Source organism: Pteropus vampyrus, unplaced genomic scaffold, assembly GCF_000151845.1.
Source record: "Pteropus vampyrus isolate Shadow unplaced genomic scaffold, Pvam_2.0 Scaffold236, whole genome shotgun sequence".
Taxonomy (NCBI): Eukaryota; Metazoa; Chordata; class Mammalia; order Chiroptera; family Pteropodidae; genus Pteropus; species Pteropus vampyrus.
The window spans coordinates 989056-1005694 of record NW_011889017.1 but is presented as its reverse complement, the minus strand read 5'-3'; the positions used below and the strand labels follow the sequence as shown (position 1 = coordinate 1005694).

Genomic DNA, 16639 nt, shown 5'->3' with positions numbered 1-16639 from the left:
CAAAGGAGAGTTGAGTAGTTGTATCAGAGACCTTATGGCCTGCAAGCCTACAATAATTACTACTTAGCCTTTTATAGAAAAAGTTTGCAGATCCTCAGAGTAGATGATGGGGAGATTTTTGATACATGATCCACTGATCAGTGTAAAAAAATTCCTTTTAAAATATACTTAATTATGTTTAAGTTGAAATGACCTCTGGAATCTATTATTTATACCTCTCTCTCCTATTTTATATTCCATTGAAAAGTAAGAAGGCTTTTTTTCCTCCCAAACATCATTAAAACCTTAGACAATCAGCCAATCTTGCACAAAGTTTTTTAGCAGCAAGAATACAGTTAGATTTGGCAAAATTACCCTGAAGAAAATTTCTCCTTTGCCAATTAAAGCTTTTAGAATATTTAGTAGCTCCTGAACTTATTAATTCACATTTCTATTAAAGCTGTTTTGACAGTAACTGGCATCACTTTCATGTAACAAGGAAAACTTTTAGAAGATTCCAACCCATATCTGTAACTGATGATTCTGCTTCATTGGGCAGCCGCTGCCCATTAGTTTAATCCAATAAACTGAAGTGTGTCTTCTTTCATTCCTCTCCCCACACCCAATTTAATCATGGCTGTGTTCTTTCACAGCTTGACCTTTCAGCAACAACTGTGTCATTTAAACAAGCTAAATGATTCAGACTATTTCTAACAGGGATCTCATCCAGCAACAATCTCAAAACACAGATCGTGCTCCCTCATCATGCCAAACATAATAGCAATCCTTGTGGTGCTTTTACTGGACAAGTCCTTCTGTCTTTTCTAAATAAAGTCACCTCATTAAAGGGTCAGGCTCTCCCCGTAGTGATGTTGTCCTACTCTCCGCTGCCAACCATAAACAAGCTTGTAGATGAATGATGGACATGACCCTGAGAAGCTTGCCACCCAAGATCCAGAGTTATATTCCAAATGAGTTCTTTCTTAAATATGGAAGAGGCAGAAAATTTACAGGGTTAGCACCCTGCGTAGAGATACATATGACTAAAATCTGGCACAGATCATAATTGAAAATCTCTATTAATTATAATGTCACAAGCATACAGGGTATTAAATATAGCTTTGAAAAAGATGGTGTGGTACCACACAAGGTACACTGCATGGTACCATACCTTTAAGGACTTCTCAAAACCATTTCTTCAGCACTGACTCATATGATTCTTTCCCCAAAATTCTATTAGTTGTAAAAAAACACATGATGGTATCATATTATTCAACACATCAAACTCATATACACTAACTGAGAAAAAATAATGTGGTTACAAGTCATGAAAATAATAGCAATTCCTATGTATAGGTATGGAAATTTTTTTATTGCTCCCAATTACTTTCATGTTCTCCCTTTAAGACGATATGGTAGCTTGTTTCAAAGTTGGCCACTGTCAATTGCTTCTTTCCCATTGAAAAGATCCAGGCTGGTTTGCAACCATTTTGACCAATAATATACAGGGTCAGTGATGCTATACTAGTGCTAGGTCCAGCCTTTAGGTTTCCTTTCTGGCCCTTTGGAACCATAAGCCACCAGGTAAGAAGTCCAGACTATTCTTCTGGAGAGAGAGGCCATAAGGCGGGCGGCGGTGGGGCGGGGGTGCGGGGGCATTGAGGCACTAGACACATGAGTGAAGAAGCCATTTTGTATATTCAGTCCATTGAGCCTTCAGCTAACCAATCTCTTCTGCTATATGGCTGTGACTGTTAGAAAGACCTCCGGCAAGAATGCCCAACTAGTTAACTCACAGAACAGGGCGAAATAATAAATTGTCATTGTATGCCACTAAGTTTTGGGGTGGTCTGATACACAACAACAGATAACAGAGCCAGAAGTGTACACATTTCCACTCTTTGTTAGGTATTTTGTAGTACCTCCCATGATTAGGACAATCCTCCACTTTATTGATATTCTCCTTGGCCAAGTAACTGCCTTAACCTATGGATATAAGGGGGTGCCATAGGCCACAGCTCAGCAGAAGTCATAAAAGCCATTCATCCATTTCTCTTTTCCCTCTTTCATAGAAAGGTCATGTTCTAGATCTAGGCTATCCCTTCGCCCTGGGCTTATCGTGAAAAATAGCCCCAGCACAGAGCTAATTTCAGCTTACGTGTGCTACCTCTAAACCACAATCAAATGTAATATAAGAGATAAATAAATCTTTGCTGTTGCAAGTCACTGACTTGAGATTTCTTGTTCTACAGAACATATTGGTGAAAGTTGTCTTTATAACGCCATCAGAAAAATCCCACAAACTTAAGCATCTAACCAACATTAAAGAAAGTCATTGAGAAGGAAGAATATATTAGATCTTTTCTGTTTATTTCACAGAGTATGGATTCAGATGTTCTGCTAGAGGTAGGCATTTAATAATAAGGGATGTCACTCATCCAAGGAGCCTATGGTCTAGTGCAGAGGTAGCTATTTTTTCTGTAAAGGACCAGAGCATAAATATTTTAGGCATTGTACACCAAGAGGTGAAATTGAGGATATCCTGTGACAATTTAAAAATGTAAAAAATCAAAACAAAACACTTTTAGCTCTCAGGTCATACAAAAGTAGGTGGCAGGCCAGAGTGGCCTGTGGGCTATTGTTTGTTAACCTCTGGTCTAGTGGTTGAGATTGGCACATAAATAGATACTTCCGGTGTGATCGAATGAACATATGAGTGTTTCGCAAGGCCTTTTTGAAGCTTAGAGAGTACACAAACCAATTGGAGATTTTATGAAAGATTTTCCAAAGAAGAGGATGCATGAGTGAATCTTGAATATCAAGTAAATGTCATAGAGTAAATGGAGAAAAAGGTAGAAAGGATGATACGATTGCATGAACAAAGCACAGTTTCTGAAACCACATGACATATACAGGTAAACTATATTTTCTTCCGTTAGCACATGAGTATCAGCATAAATAAAGTACCGAAAACTTTACAGCATAACTTGTCCAGCTTTGCTATCTATTAACACCATATAACCACATACCTACAAACACAGTTATCTTAGCCAGCTCAGGCTGTCCTAACAGAACACCATAGCCTGGGTGGCTTAAATAACAGAATTTCCTTTCTCACAGTTCTAGAGGCTGGTAAGTCCAAGGTCAAGGTGCTAGCTATTTAGTTTCTACTGGGGGCTCTCTGCCTAGCTTGCAAACAGCTGCCTTCTCATTACACCCTCATCTAAGGGAGAAAGAAAATGCATTCTATGGTGTCTCTTCTTATAAGGACATTAATCCTGTTGGATCAAGACCCCATTTTTATGACCTCATTTAACATTAATTACCTCCTTATAGGTGCCATCTCCTAATACAGTCACATTGGAAGTTAGGGCTTCAACATATAAATGAGGGGGCACAATTCAGTCCATAGCAATAGGTAATCCTATTATGTTATCATGATTTTTAAATAATAATTTAGTTCTGCTGCTCCTTCCCTCGTTCTTCATATATCCAAACTTGTGAAGTCTCTTGCCACGAGAGACAGAACCTTACATCTTTATCATCCCTCTTGGAAGCTATTGATGCTATCAGAAAAAATTCGACAAGCATACTTCTACACTTACTCAAAACAAGATCCTCTCAACTAACACAAGTCTCTAGTTTCAATTAGGAAGACTCAGAATGATGAAGTTATTAAAGCCAGGATACCAGGGAGCAAATTTGCAATGTCATCACGTCTGCTTACAGATTCCATGGCCATGTTCATTATCCACATTTATCATCATGTTGGATTTCACAAACAATAAATGCTGTTCAGATAAGAAGGTGCTTGCTTTGAAACTGAATATCTTTTTTCTATTTGTCCAGTTTTTCTTGTAACCACATTATTTTTTCATATACCAAATTCATTTGTTTTGACAGGACTTTATTCTCTAACAGTTAAGACAAGGTGCTATGAATAGAAAATAAATATTTTACATAGGAACAATACATTCTGTTATCTGATATTTTGGCAATCCAAAATTTCTATTAAATTGCACCTCTAGGCTTTGTTTATATAATGCTTGATTGCCTGGGGGTGGATTTCAAAGTTCTGATGAGCTTTCTGAATAAATATTAAATTGTTATTTCTTGATGTGACAGCATGTGGATTGTATTTTATTCAAGCTCTATAGAAAGTGATGATCTCTCTATGGATCAGCATTTTTGTGATAATATTCCAGACTGGTATCCTTAATTTAAGAGAGTTAAAATGACAAATTTCTATTGAAATAAATTAATAATTTTATTTCTATTGCTATGTCATTGCAAATAAGGGTGATAAGTAGAAATTTCCTTTAAATAAGGGGCGGGTGAAAGGAATGCAAACATTTACCAAAAAGTATCAATCACCACCTCCACTACTCTTTTAAACAAATAAAGTATGGCTCTGGTCTGTTATGCAAAAACATTACTGAAAATTGAATAATCATCAATTTACAATGCTAGGTTTATTCTAAAAACATCAATTAAAAGCCTATAATGCACAAGGACTGTGACTGAAAAAGAGATGATCCCTGTCTAGAAGTCATAGTATAGCAAAATATGCATACACATGAAAAACTATACTTAATTTTAAAAAATAGTAATTGTATATACTATTTTAGTAGAGATAAGTCAAGGTAGAGTAGCTATGTTAAACTGGATTTGAAGAAAATAAAAAGATAATAAGAATTTTCTAATCATTATGATATATAACATTTCACACACACACACACATACACACACACACATTCTCCACCTTTTTCTTGAAGGATAAGGCAATTCAAGTAACTGCTTATTAGAGTAGAGGTCAGGAAGATTCATGCAGCTACCAAAGATTACACTAGTGAAACACTAAGAATTAACACAAAGCTTCTTTGATTCCATGATTCCAGGACACTCTAACGAAATTTAAAAATGGAAGAAAATGCATTAAAAATGCACTTAAAAAATCATTCATAGGGTGAGATTAATCTTATTTCATATTCAATATAAGAATCCATTAACAGTGCTTCTTAAACTCCAAGTGCATACAGATCACTTGGGAATCTCGACAAATTTGCATTTTTTAATTCAGCAGTTCAATAAATGACTGAAATTTTGCTTTCTCAACAAATTTACTTTGATCGTCAAGGCATTCACATACTTTCAACCCTTGGCTGGGGAAAAACAAAATAAAACAAAACAAAGACATTGTGCCCAAGTGACTAGGTATTCAAGGCCAGTGGTTCTCAAAAGGTTGTCCACATATCAGCAATGTGAACATCACCTACCTGGGAACTCATTAGAAATGCTAATTAACTGGCCTCACTTAGACTTATTGAGTTAGAAATTCTGGGAGGGCGGCACTGGAATCTGTATTTTAACAAGCCTACAGTGATTCTGATACGGAATAATATTAGAAAACCACCGTTCTTGGCAATGCTTAGGAAAGGAGTCACTACTGATGACCAAACTACAATTTATTAAAGCCTGTCATCCTCTGAGACTAGTAGATGTCACCTTAACCCAAACCACAAGACAAACCAGGGGGTCTTTGTAACTCATTCCCTACTGATTGTCATTCAGAAGGTCTGGGATGTATTTGGGATCTATTATTTTAAACTTGTATAGAGGCAGGTTTTAAATTCATTAATTCAGAGACTACTTGTACTTAACTCGAGTGGGAGGGATGACTTTTAGTGCCCAATCTACTATGTATGGAAAATACATTACAGTTCTTCCCTATAAATAGGAGACAATGTGTCTATTACCTTGTTCATAAACATCTTTTAAGTTTTAAAATACAAATATTATGTCATTCTGAAATATATATTCTTCAAGTTAAACATACTCATTCCTCAAATAATTTACCTTGACATGTGGCTGATTTTATCTTCTCTTTTGAAGATATTTTATCAGTCTTTCTAAAACAGACTGCTCAAGAAAATGCATGATTTTTATTTTCTTCTTTATGTTTTTGTGAAATTTACCAAAATACACAATAAAGAAAAGCTACTTCTTTCTTCTGGAAAAACATGTGTTAAAAAAAATTGAACATAGAATTTTAGTCATAAATATTATGCCCTTTGCTCTGAACTAAACATTTCCAACTAATTAATTTAAAATTTTTGGTTTGTTTTATTTTAGTTTAGCAGCTTCACACTAGTGGCTCAAATTGAACTTCTGGTAAGAGAAAGTCAAAATCTCTTTTCTTAAATGAATGGTCTGTCAAAAAGATTTTTCACACTATAGTTGTACAGCTAATTTTTAACCATAAATGCTAGATTTTGTTCTTGTAACATCAATATTACTATTTTATAGCAATATTATTTTAAAACTTCATTTTTCAAATATATAATTAAAAGATAGGTCCTGATTTTATTTTTGTCCACCCTCTTTAATTTTTTGATTCCCTAAAAACAGACATTCTCATTCTTTTCACCATTGGCTGTGTTCCAATGAAAATTCATTTACAAAATAGGTGGTAGGATGGATTTGGCCATGAGTAGTTTGTTAACCTCTAACTTAAAAAAAAATTTTTTTGTTTGTAGACATCAAGGAGAAAATAATCATATAGATATGTTCCTCTTTTAAATAATAACTTTTATGCAAACATTATATGCAACAATTTTATAAATGTGTAAATCCAAGAAAATCCACAAATTTAAGAGAATGTGAAAATGATTTCCAAGTTATCAAAATTTAGTAACTGTTTCATTAGTTTTGTCAATGCATTTCACTGTTTCCCAGAGTATTTTGTTTGCATAAGACAGAAGAATATAAACAATAAAAGCAATGCTAGAGAAAAGAAAAAAAATCAGAAGATGCTTGCTACAGTATCGTCAGTATGCTACACTGAGCAGTGGAAGCAATGTTTTAAGAACAGAATTTACCTTGACAGGAAATCTGAGAAGGAAAGGCGAACAGGGTATCCATATCGAATGATCTTCACCATTTCCAGCACCCCAATATATTGTAGCTGAGCAGACACATAAAAATTATCAAAAGTATCTGGCAGCTTTGAGTTATTGGGCTTGATGCAATGAATAAAGTGTGGAGAGCACTTCTGAAGTTTTCCAATAATATCCGTTAGAGATTTCTAAGGAGAGAAGTAAAACCAAACTGATTTTCCAAAAAAGACACTGACTGAAAATATAAAGCAGTTTTTAAATAAAAATCTTTAGCTTCAATCCATTACTTTTTAAATTGATTATGCATTCACTCACTCGTGTGTGTGTGTGTGTGTGTGTGTGTGTGTGTGTGTGTGTGTGTGTGTTTACTTTTTCTGAAAGTACTCAGGGGTCAAAAATGGAGAAAATTCTATGTAAACCCTCAACAGTTGGTATAATCAAAATTTAAGTTTCAAAATCTGAAAACAACACTAACCCTGAGTTGCGAAGCAATCGTCAGCGGACCTCCTCTTTCTAGTCTTTGTAGAAATGTAGAAGATCCTTTCTTTTTTAATAACTGAAATGAAAACAAAAATAAATAAATAAAGGGTGAGTAAATTTAGTTACTAAATTCCATTTAAAAGAAAAAAATTAAGTCCTGCATTTATGTAAATTCATTTACAGGCACATACAGTTTTAAAACAGACTATAAAAATCAGTACCACTACATAAGTTGGAAAAATGGGGAGCTACATGAAAAATAACCATTACTGCCAACCTCTCAAGTACATGGCTGTCGCTATCCAGCAACCAGTTTAATTTGATCTGAACACAGATCTAGACTCATGTGGTGGTGCAGTAAACTCATTCTGGCATTATTACTGGTTGAATTATTGTCTACATTTATCATGAAACAGCTTACTCTGGGGCAAAAGAGTATATTTTATGTTATAAAGATCGGATGTTTTAACGAGCATTGGTTTGTTCCTTTAAGATTGATTACAATTAGTTACTTACCCATTTTTTCTTTCTCTTCCTATTTTTGCTCCTTTTTAAAAAACTGCTAAAAGGGGTTAATAAATTACTTGTCTGTGAAAAATGACAATAGACTGTTTTCTTCAGTAAGTAATTATGTACAGCTCTTAAAAGAATAAAAAATCACATGTAGCAAAGATTAAATGATAATAGAGATAAAGATGTCAGTGGAAATAAAGCTGGCGGGTAAAGAAATAAAGGTTAGAAGGTACTCAATTAAATTTCACAAGGGGTCAAAAGGAACCTTAGCCACTAATGTACTCTTACATTTGAAAAAATCGCACAGACTTATATCAACATATCTATTGATCTAAAATCATATGCCTTAAAATAAAAAGATCTTGATAGAAGAAAACATTCTGATGATACACTCTCTTCAATTTGGTGTTATTGCTTCCATGACAATAGTTCATTTCCTTCCATTAAGATGAACTGTCAAACTGAAAAGATTAATTGCAATTGACAAGGGACTGTAAAATTAAGGGACTATAAAATAAAGCGACTGGTCCAGGATCAACCTTTTCCTACAAACACAAAGCCATGTGTGATGGTCAGTTAAAGAGTGGGTAGAATCCTACCCTGCTGGTCACAGTGGTGGATGTGCAGGGATGAGGGCAGTTTGAAGAGAAGTGAGAAATGGAACACTTAAGGAATAATCATAATAAATAAATCTCCATCTCTTGAAATTGAACACTCAATTTCCCTTTCTGGGTGAAGGAGTTACCATGAATTATTTCCCTTTTGCAGTCCTTTAGGGAAAAGACTAATGGCATCTATGTCTGGTAATGTTTAATAATTAAGGTTAAAAATTATAGTTTAGAGGTGTGTAGTGATTTCTTACTCTTGATTTCCAGGATGAGTGAGAAAGGAAGGGCCAGAGGTTCAGCGAAACCCTCAGGGATAGAGATCTTTCTCACCCTTTGTCTTTTTTATGTAAAAGATGCCATTTTGTATTCAGTGAGACTGCATTCCTGTGATCATACAGTGCTAAACAGCTATATCAAAGGATCCCTGAATCTAGGGCCTTCCGACTAAACACACACACTTACCCGCCACCCCCCGCCCCGCACACACTTATTTCTAATATGTTATACACATTTCTGCCACTCTTCTAAAATAGAACTGATTTTAATTATGCTTTTATTTTTATTGGTAAACTAAAATGCATTTTAGTAAGCTACAACTGAGTATGTAAAAATGATTGTCCTGGACACTTTCCCAATCATATTTCTCATCTTTTATGATTTTGGTAGATGCAAGCAAAACAAACTGGGCTACAATAAGGCACTGAATTTTTAAACTTAAAATATTTCAATTTGAAAGAACTCTTTACTAAATTTTTAGGTTTATTTCACAAACAGAACTGTTAGGTTGTAAGTGCAACCATACTTGTGTGGGACGAATATACATTATAAAATAGTATAATAAAAAATAAGTTAACACTCCACAAACAAAACAAAACAAAACAAAACAAAACAAAAACAAAGCAAAAACCTTCCAGCACCTGAAAAATACACTACATCTGTAAGAAACTACAATTTATTCTTTAGAGATCGAAAACTTCTAAAGTGATTAATGTCAACAAAATAGGGTAGTTAAGTTAATTCCTTCTAAGCCTACTATCCCTGAAGTTACTTCCTATTCATCTCAAAGACAGTCATAGAGATGAAACATAGATAGGATGTTGTACAGACAACCAATACCATTATTAATACTGCATTAGCTACTGAATTTTCACTCGAAGATATTGTTCCCTCTCATGGTTATACTTTAGGTAGGCAAACTTTTCTTTTAAAAAAACTTTTCTAATTAAAAAAATTAAAATGTCAATTTATTTCCATTGGCATTTCGAATTGTGTTTTTAAAAAGAAGCAAATGTTCTAAACAAACTTAAAAACAAACAAACAAGAATCACAAAAATTCCTACCTTACTAAGTTCTAGATAATTCCTGTTTTCTCCGATGAATGAAGAAGTTGTTATTTTCTTACTGAGCAGGGCAGATTTATGTCCTCTGAATTTAAAAGGATGCAAAGACAGAAGGGATCCTGTTTGTGACAGTTTCGACTGGAACAAATGATTGATCACGACATTTTCACTAGCTAGAAAATAAATAAATGAATATCATAAGTGGCATTAAAAGCATTATTTACATTAAACTTATTCCTCATCCAAATGCCTTAACACTAAAACATTCTGAGTGGAAGATATAATTGAGAATCCTATCCTTCCTTTTGCCCCTATTTTATTTTCCCTACTATTAATCATTCCACTTGATGACTTTTGACCTTCCTTGCCCTTGGCCAGGAGTCTTGATCCTCTGCCTGAGCACTCGGCCCTTTGCTATCTAATTAAGTGTCACTTACTACTCTCCTAGCTGTTGGAACAGAGTCTTACCTGCTCAGACTTAAGGGGCTTCAGTGCACTTGACCAAATCATGAAGATATGGATTCCGTCAGTAACTCCCCATTCCAGGAAAATAACTACCCAGAAATACATTTCCCCAAGATCTTATCTGTCTCAGGTTATACGTAGAGACCCTGTCTCATTTGGTTCTATCAGTTGTTAGGTGAAAAAAGTGCCTCTTTTTCTGATCCCGTTAAGTTGCAAAGGTAAAAGCAAGCTGACATATATTAGACGTTAGGTTATACAAGTTCTGAGCCCATACTCCTTTCTTGACACCTCAGAAAGAAATTGGAGCCATGATGAATGGATTTTTGGTAACAAATTTAAATAGCATAGTGAAAATTATATATGGTGTTTAAGGATCTAAAGGGCATTTTTCTTGTGTTACCTAGATCTAGATGCAGACAGTTTGTAAGCCTTACTATCTTTTTCTATAAAATGATTATGGTCATATCTACTTTGAGGATTACTACAAGATTAAAATGTGAATATAAATAACTCATTTAAGATCATGCTTAGCCCATCAGACAGTTAGCAATGTTTAGTAGTAAAGCAGTTTAGTTTCTACCTTTTCCACATCTAAATTATTTTGCTTGCCCAAGCTAATACATTTATTAGCAATGCATTCAATGCAAAGTCATGACATTAATAAATCAATGGGGAACTAGGGAGGCGTGTCACAGAAGGGAGACACAATTATGGAATGCAAGAAGGCAAAAAGGAGCCCTGTGGTGTTGGACTGAAATTATAGGTATCAGCGTAAATTCATGACACTTAATAAATAGCTACATATCTACACATTATCTATTTCTAGATCTTAAATTTTGTAGTTCTGAAAGGGCCAAAAAGCCATGACACCCTAGTACAAATGAGCTCACCCAGCCCCTAGACCTTAGTGTTTAATAATACTACTCTCCTGAAAATAAATCAAGGCTTCTTGGACACATGGATGGTTCTAGATCTGAGGCAAAGTAAATAATCCCAGAACATCTCGGAAGGCCAAAATGCAAGGAAGCGCTAAAAGAAATCATGAGAACCTGACAAAAGGACACAGAAGCTAGCTTTAAGGAGTCTCACTAGCCACGTCTTGGGCAATTCCAGCATCAAAATAATGATAGTAATGTATTATGAGTCATTGAATAAAATAAGGGTATCGAATGTATGGTAACAGAATAAACTAAACTTTTGGTGGTGAGCATCCCATAAAATATAGATACCAAACTATAATGTTGTGCATTTGAAATTTATATGGTGTTATCAATCAATATATTATATCAATAAATTTTTAAAAAGAGACAGGTTAAAAAAAACAAAAAGAATTCATGAGTGTATACTGATAATTAGTTAGAAAGAGGAGTTCTTACAGTAGATTATTACTAATAATGGAAGAATGGGGTTAGAAAATCATATTTTGCAACCATAAGAGAAATAATTAATTCACATAAGAATCATTCATTTATGCAAAACTTAACAGGTAAAATTTTTGTGAGGAAGAGAATATTTACATTGTCTCAAAGTACTTCCTTATAAATTACTTATCAAAGAAAAACAGCAACTTCTGATTAGAAAAACCTGAAGGATGCCACCTTAAAAAATGATCAAAATTAAATGCTAAAGTTTTACAGGGACTCTGATTTAGACATTCTTATCGTTATTGATGTTAAGTATTTTGACAATTTACTGGTGTTAGATAATACCCTTGATTTTAAAATATATACCTAACTATTTAGCTATAAAGACACATATGACTTATTCTCAAATGGTTCAGAAAATATATGTAAAAGAGAGAGAGAGAGAGAGAGAGAGAGAGAGAGAAGGAAGCAAGAAAGGAAAGAAGGAGGGAAGAAAGGAAGTGAGGAGAGAGTAAGAGAAGAATAAGAGTGAGAGAAAAAAATGAAAAAAATGAATCTTGGATCAGAGCATGTGAGAGTTCTTTGTACTAATTTTGTAACTTTAAAATTATTTCAAAATAAAGTTAAACAATAAATATATGTTACCATGGGCCATTTAAATATATAAAATTACATTTATAGCAAGTCTATGTATGTATGGAAGCGCAGATAAATATTGCAGTATGTTATTTGTATAATTGGGGCAAAAAAGCCTTTCACAATCTATCAACACTAGACATAAATATGGACCAAAACATGTAATTGACCAGTTTGTCTCTTTCTCTGAGTCATATGGCCAGTAGTACTAGTATTAGCCTACTGACATAGAAAGATACCATTGTGCATTGGGATGCTAACATTAGAGTCCTGACCACAAGCTGACCAAATGAGAGGTGAGAACAGATTTCTCAGGACATAAAAAGAGAAATTCTGCCATCATTTTGAGTCTTAGAACCTGATAAAGAAAGCTCTGGCGAAGAGACAGTTTTAGCCTTTCTTTCCTATTACAAAGGGTCATTTACTTCAGGCCATTTTCTTCGTATCACTCTATATAGTACAGAATGAAATGGGAAGTATTCCTCACTGGAGTCTAAAAACATGACTGGGTATCTTTCTGTCAGTAAAATGGGATAAGCTAATGTAAACGCCTATGGTTTATAAGCAGGTATGCAGAAACACTAGAGACAAAAAGACCGAATAATCATTAACAGCATTATTGACAGTAATTGCAAATTTCCCTATTCTTATAAGTAGACTTTATTTCTAATCTCAGGCACAAATGAGAGCACTTGCTGCATGTCTGCAAGAGCTGTACCTCCGAGCTACCTGCCTGTACTTGGTCAAGTATCTCATAGACATAGCTATATTTGTATGGATCTTACAACAGACCCTACCTCCTTCCTCAACTGGGAGCTTTTTTATGATATGATGATTGAATTAGATGCTGTATTCGAAGAATATTTCCAAATTATACTTGGAAATATAAATGATTACTATCTATAAATTACACTTTTTAATAACTATTTATGGCATCAAAACATTCCAGATTCATAAAATACTATCACAACCATGCATCTTTTGTTTATATGATAGAATGGGTGAGCAACTATTGTCTATGGGCCAAGTCAGTTCCACTGCCTGTTTTTGTAAATAAAGTTTCATTGGAACACAGCCATGTCCATTTGTATTATCTAGGGCTGCTTTCTCCTTGTAACAGCAGAGCTCAGTCACTGCAACAGAGATCTGATGGCTCACAAATCCTGAAGTATTTATTCTGTGGCCCTCTACAGAAAATGTGTGCCATGTCCTGCATAAACATATAATGAATGGCACACTAAATTCTGTCTTGTTGCTCAATGTGCTTATAGCCTAAAGTGTTTAGACTAAAACAAGGTTCACTTGTTTTTCTCTTGGAATTTGTTAGCAAGTGTACACAAAAGAATGACTTTAAAATATAGGAAGTCTATTAAAATAAGCACAATTGCACTATCACTAGCTATCATATTCTCATTCTAAATGTGTATTCTATCACCATAAATTACAAAAATAACAAAAAAGGCGTTATATCAAGTTGAAAACACACTATATATTATTTTAATAAAATACATAGCTTTAATGGAAGTACGTTATAAATGAAAGTTCAAATAGTTGAAAACTAGAAGCAAGATCTTTCCAGTGATAATCAATAAGATCAATTATTTCAATTCTTTCTGTCTATGTAATACTTTTGTCATTAGTCTCAGCCTTTAAGAAAACTGACAAAAATCCAAAATTCTGAGAGGCAAGCAATATAATTTCTGGTTAAAAACAATATATTGAAACTGTGCTGCTTGATTTAAGGTAAATATGTTCCTCAAACCAGAAGTTATGCAGATGTCTTATTTCCAACTCAAAGGCATCCAACTATTTCCTTAAAAGCTATCATATACTTGTTTCCCCCGGAAAGATAAATGACTCTATCTCATTTAGAGCAACTTAAAGCATAAAAGATAATATGTTTTAATTCATTGAAAAGGTTATTAAGAAAATGTAAATCACTGCAGAACTGCTATTAACAAAATAATTACTAGAGATATAGAATTATATATATATATATGTCGGCATATATAATTATACTATATATAAATGTATATAGTTTTATAAAAAGTATAGAATTATAGTTATGTATATAACTAAGATTCACTAAGTAGATGGAAGCTATAAATTGATATCGATATATACATATACGCATATATATGTGTATATATAAATTTGTATACGCATCCTACTTTGTGAGCATTAGTTCTTTATATGAAATACATAAGAATAAAATACCACCCTTAGGTGTGCTCCGGAGTCATCTTAAGTAATGGCACTCACCCTGCTGTGGCCTAAATAACTTTGGAAGTCATATTCATCTTCATTAGTCTTCACAGAAGAGCTTTTTTATATTCATAACACTAGAGTGTTAAAGGTGCTTTATATATCTACTAAAAGCTTAGTTAAATTATGGTTTCTACGAGGCTCCAAATTAAATTGTAACCAATATATAGTGTGGAAAGATCCATTCTTTATTATACTGGGCATTATAATGTAAAAGATATTTCAATTATTCTTTAGCTGGTGGCATATTTTATAGGACAATGTTCAGAGAAATAATGTGTGGCATTTTAACCATAGGAGGGGAAAACTTACTTTTCATTACAAATAGAAGATTCTGTGAAAGGGAATCTTTATTTTTTTCAATTGCTCCAACAATTTCATACATTACCTATAAGAAAAGAAAATAGCATGATTATTAATGATGAAACACGACCACAAAAATAATTTCTTTTAAAGGAACCTGACTCAGGGGAAGTTTTAAATTATTCATAAGAGAAGCGTCTTTAGGTCTTAGAGTTCACGTTACATGCAAGTCCAACGCTTTCACCTGCGTGCTCTCATTCTGCACATTAAACAAGAGACATCTCTCCTGTTCTAATTGGATCTCCTCTGATCGTGAGTTTAGTGATTCATATTCACGTAGTCTTTATTCTTAAGAACTCTAACCTGCTCAGGAAACTCACTAAACCAAGTAGAAAGACTTCATGACACCTTGGGAAAGAAGTGTGATTTCGGTTTGATAAATTTAATGGTCTCTATTAAAAAGGGTTCTTTTAGATCATCAAAACCATTAATCTGAAGTCTTTAAAATGAAGAAAACATGAGAAACAATTAATTCTGGATTATTCAAAGGACAATTTTCTTCACCATACTTTACTTATGAATACACTTAAACGACTTCATTGTCTGCTTTTATGGGTATTCCAGTCTGGCCTGGGAGATCTGATATTTGAAAAGAGACATGGTTTTATTGCCTCTCCCTATCTCAGCTAAGAGTGAACTTCAGTGTGATCCTGAGTAGTCAGATCAGCCATAAGACTTATCATTTTCAAAGGCTGCTTCTGCTTCTTGGGGAAACACGATAGGCAGGGTATCACGGTCAGGTGTAACAAGCTGCCCTTTGCTCTGGGTAGGTTAAGATTGAACCAAGGGAGGCCGCTGACCAATGAATACCATATATCTTCACATCACATCCTCCATGAGGGTGTATGCGTGGTTAGACCAATATAGGCAATAATCATCCACTCCTTTGGGAATTTTAAACAGACATCCCAGAGACAACTATCTTATCTGCAGCAAGAGGGGACTAGACAGAGAAAGAATCCATGAGAAAGAGGGTATGTGGCTAGAAAAAGGCCAGATATCCTCCAAGGAGCCTTGCTTCCTAAATAGCTTTTAAATTCCAGTGCCTGACCAAGTCATCCTTACAATAAAATCTTATTGAGGTTTTATTCTTATTGTCGAGAGAGCCTAAATGGCACAGAATTCCCAAGACATCCTGCGGATTCTCAGATTTTTCCAATATGAATTTGGATCAGAAGACTGGTTGACCTGAGGCAATGCCAAAAAAACCTAAACAACTTTCAGAGACTCTTAAATCATTACCTAATTATCCAGTTTGCTCTTGCACCAGAACATGGTTTATCAATATTAAAATGTAAGCTATATATTTTCTCACATATTATATGTTGTTGAATATGAACAATTTTTATGTTATCTAGAGTAGTAGTTCTCAACCAGGGTGATGGTGACCCCAGGGGACAACTTGTCAATGACTGGAGACATCTGTTTTTGTCACAGCTGAGGGGCTGGGTGGATAGGGACGCTACTAAACATCCCTGTACAGTGTACTGCACAGCTCGCAATGGAGAATTACCTGCCCCAAGTGTCCGTAGTACTGGGGTAGAGAAATCTTAATCTGGAGATTTGTCTTCTCTATGCCTTCCTAAATTAGAGACAACAGTGCCAAGTGAAACCACAGAAGAGAAGTCAGAACACTTCCTTCTAAGCTACTTTGAATCTATGTGAATTTTGGCAAGTCATTTAATGTCCCAGAGCTGATCCTACAGTGAAGAGTTCTCTATATGGCTTCA

The 16639-nt window shown here is 34.4% G+C and overlaps 1 protein-coding gene across 1 annotated transcript in view; it reads right to left on the bottom strand.

Moving 5' to 3' along the window:
- MYO16 (myosin XVI) overlaps window positions 1–16639 on the bottom strand; it is a 494098-nt gene that overhangs the window by 139576 nt on the left and 337883 nt on the right. The window contains exons 23-27 of the mRNA XM_023519764.1: window positions 16423–16491; window positions 14859–14934; window positions 9817–9989; window positions 7351–7431; window positions 6858–7063 (exon numbers count right to left, since the gene is read on the bottom strand). Of these exons, the coding sequence (XP_023375532.1) occupies window positions 6858–7063; window positions 7351–7431; window positions 9817–9989; window positions 14859–14934; window positions 16423–16491 (605 nt within the window). The remainder of the gene's footprint in view (window positions 1–6857; window positions 7064–7350; window positions 7432–9816; window positions 9990–14858; window positions 14935–16422; window positions 16492–16639) is intronic.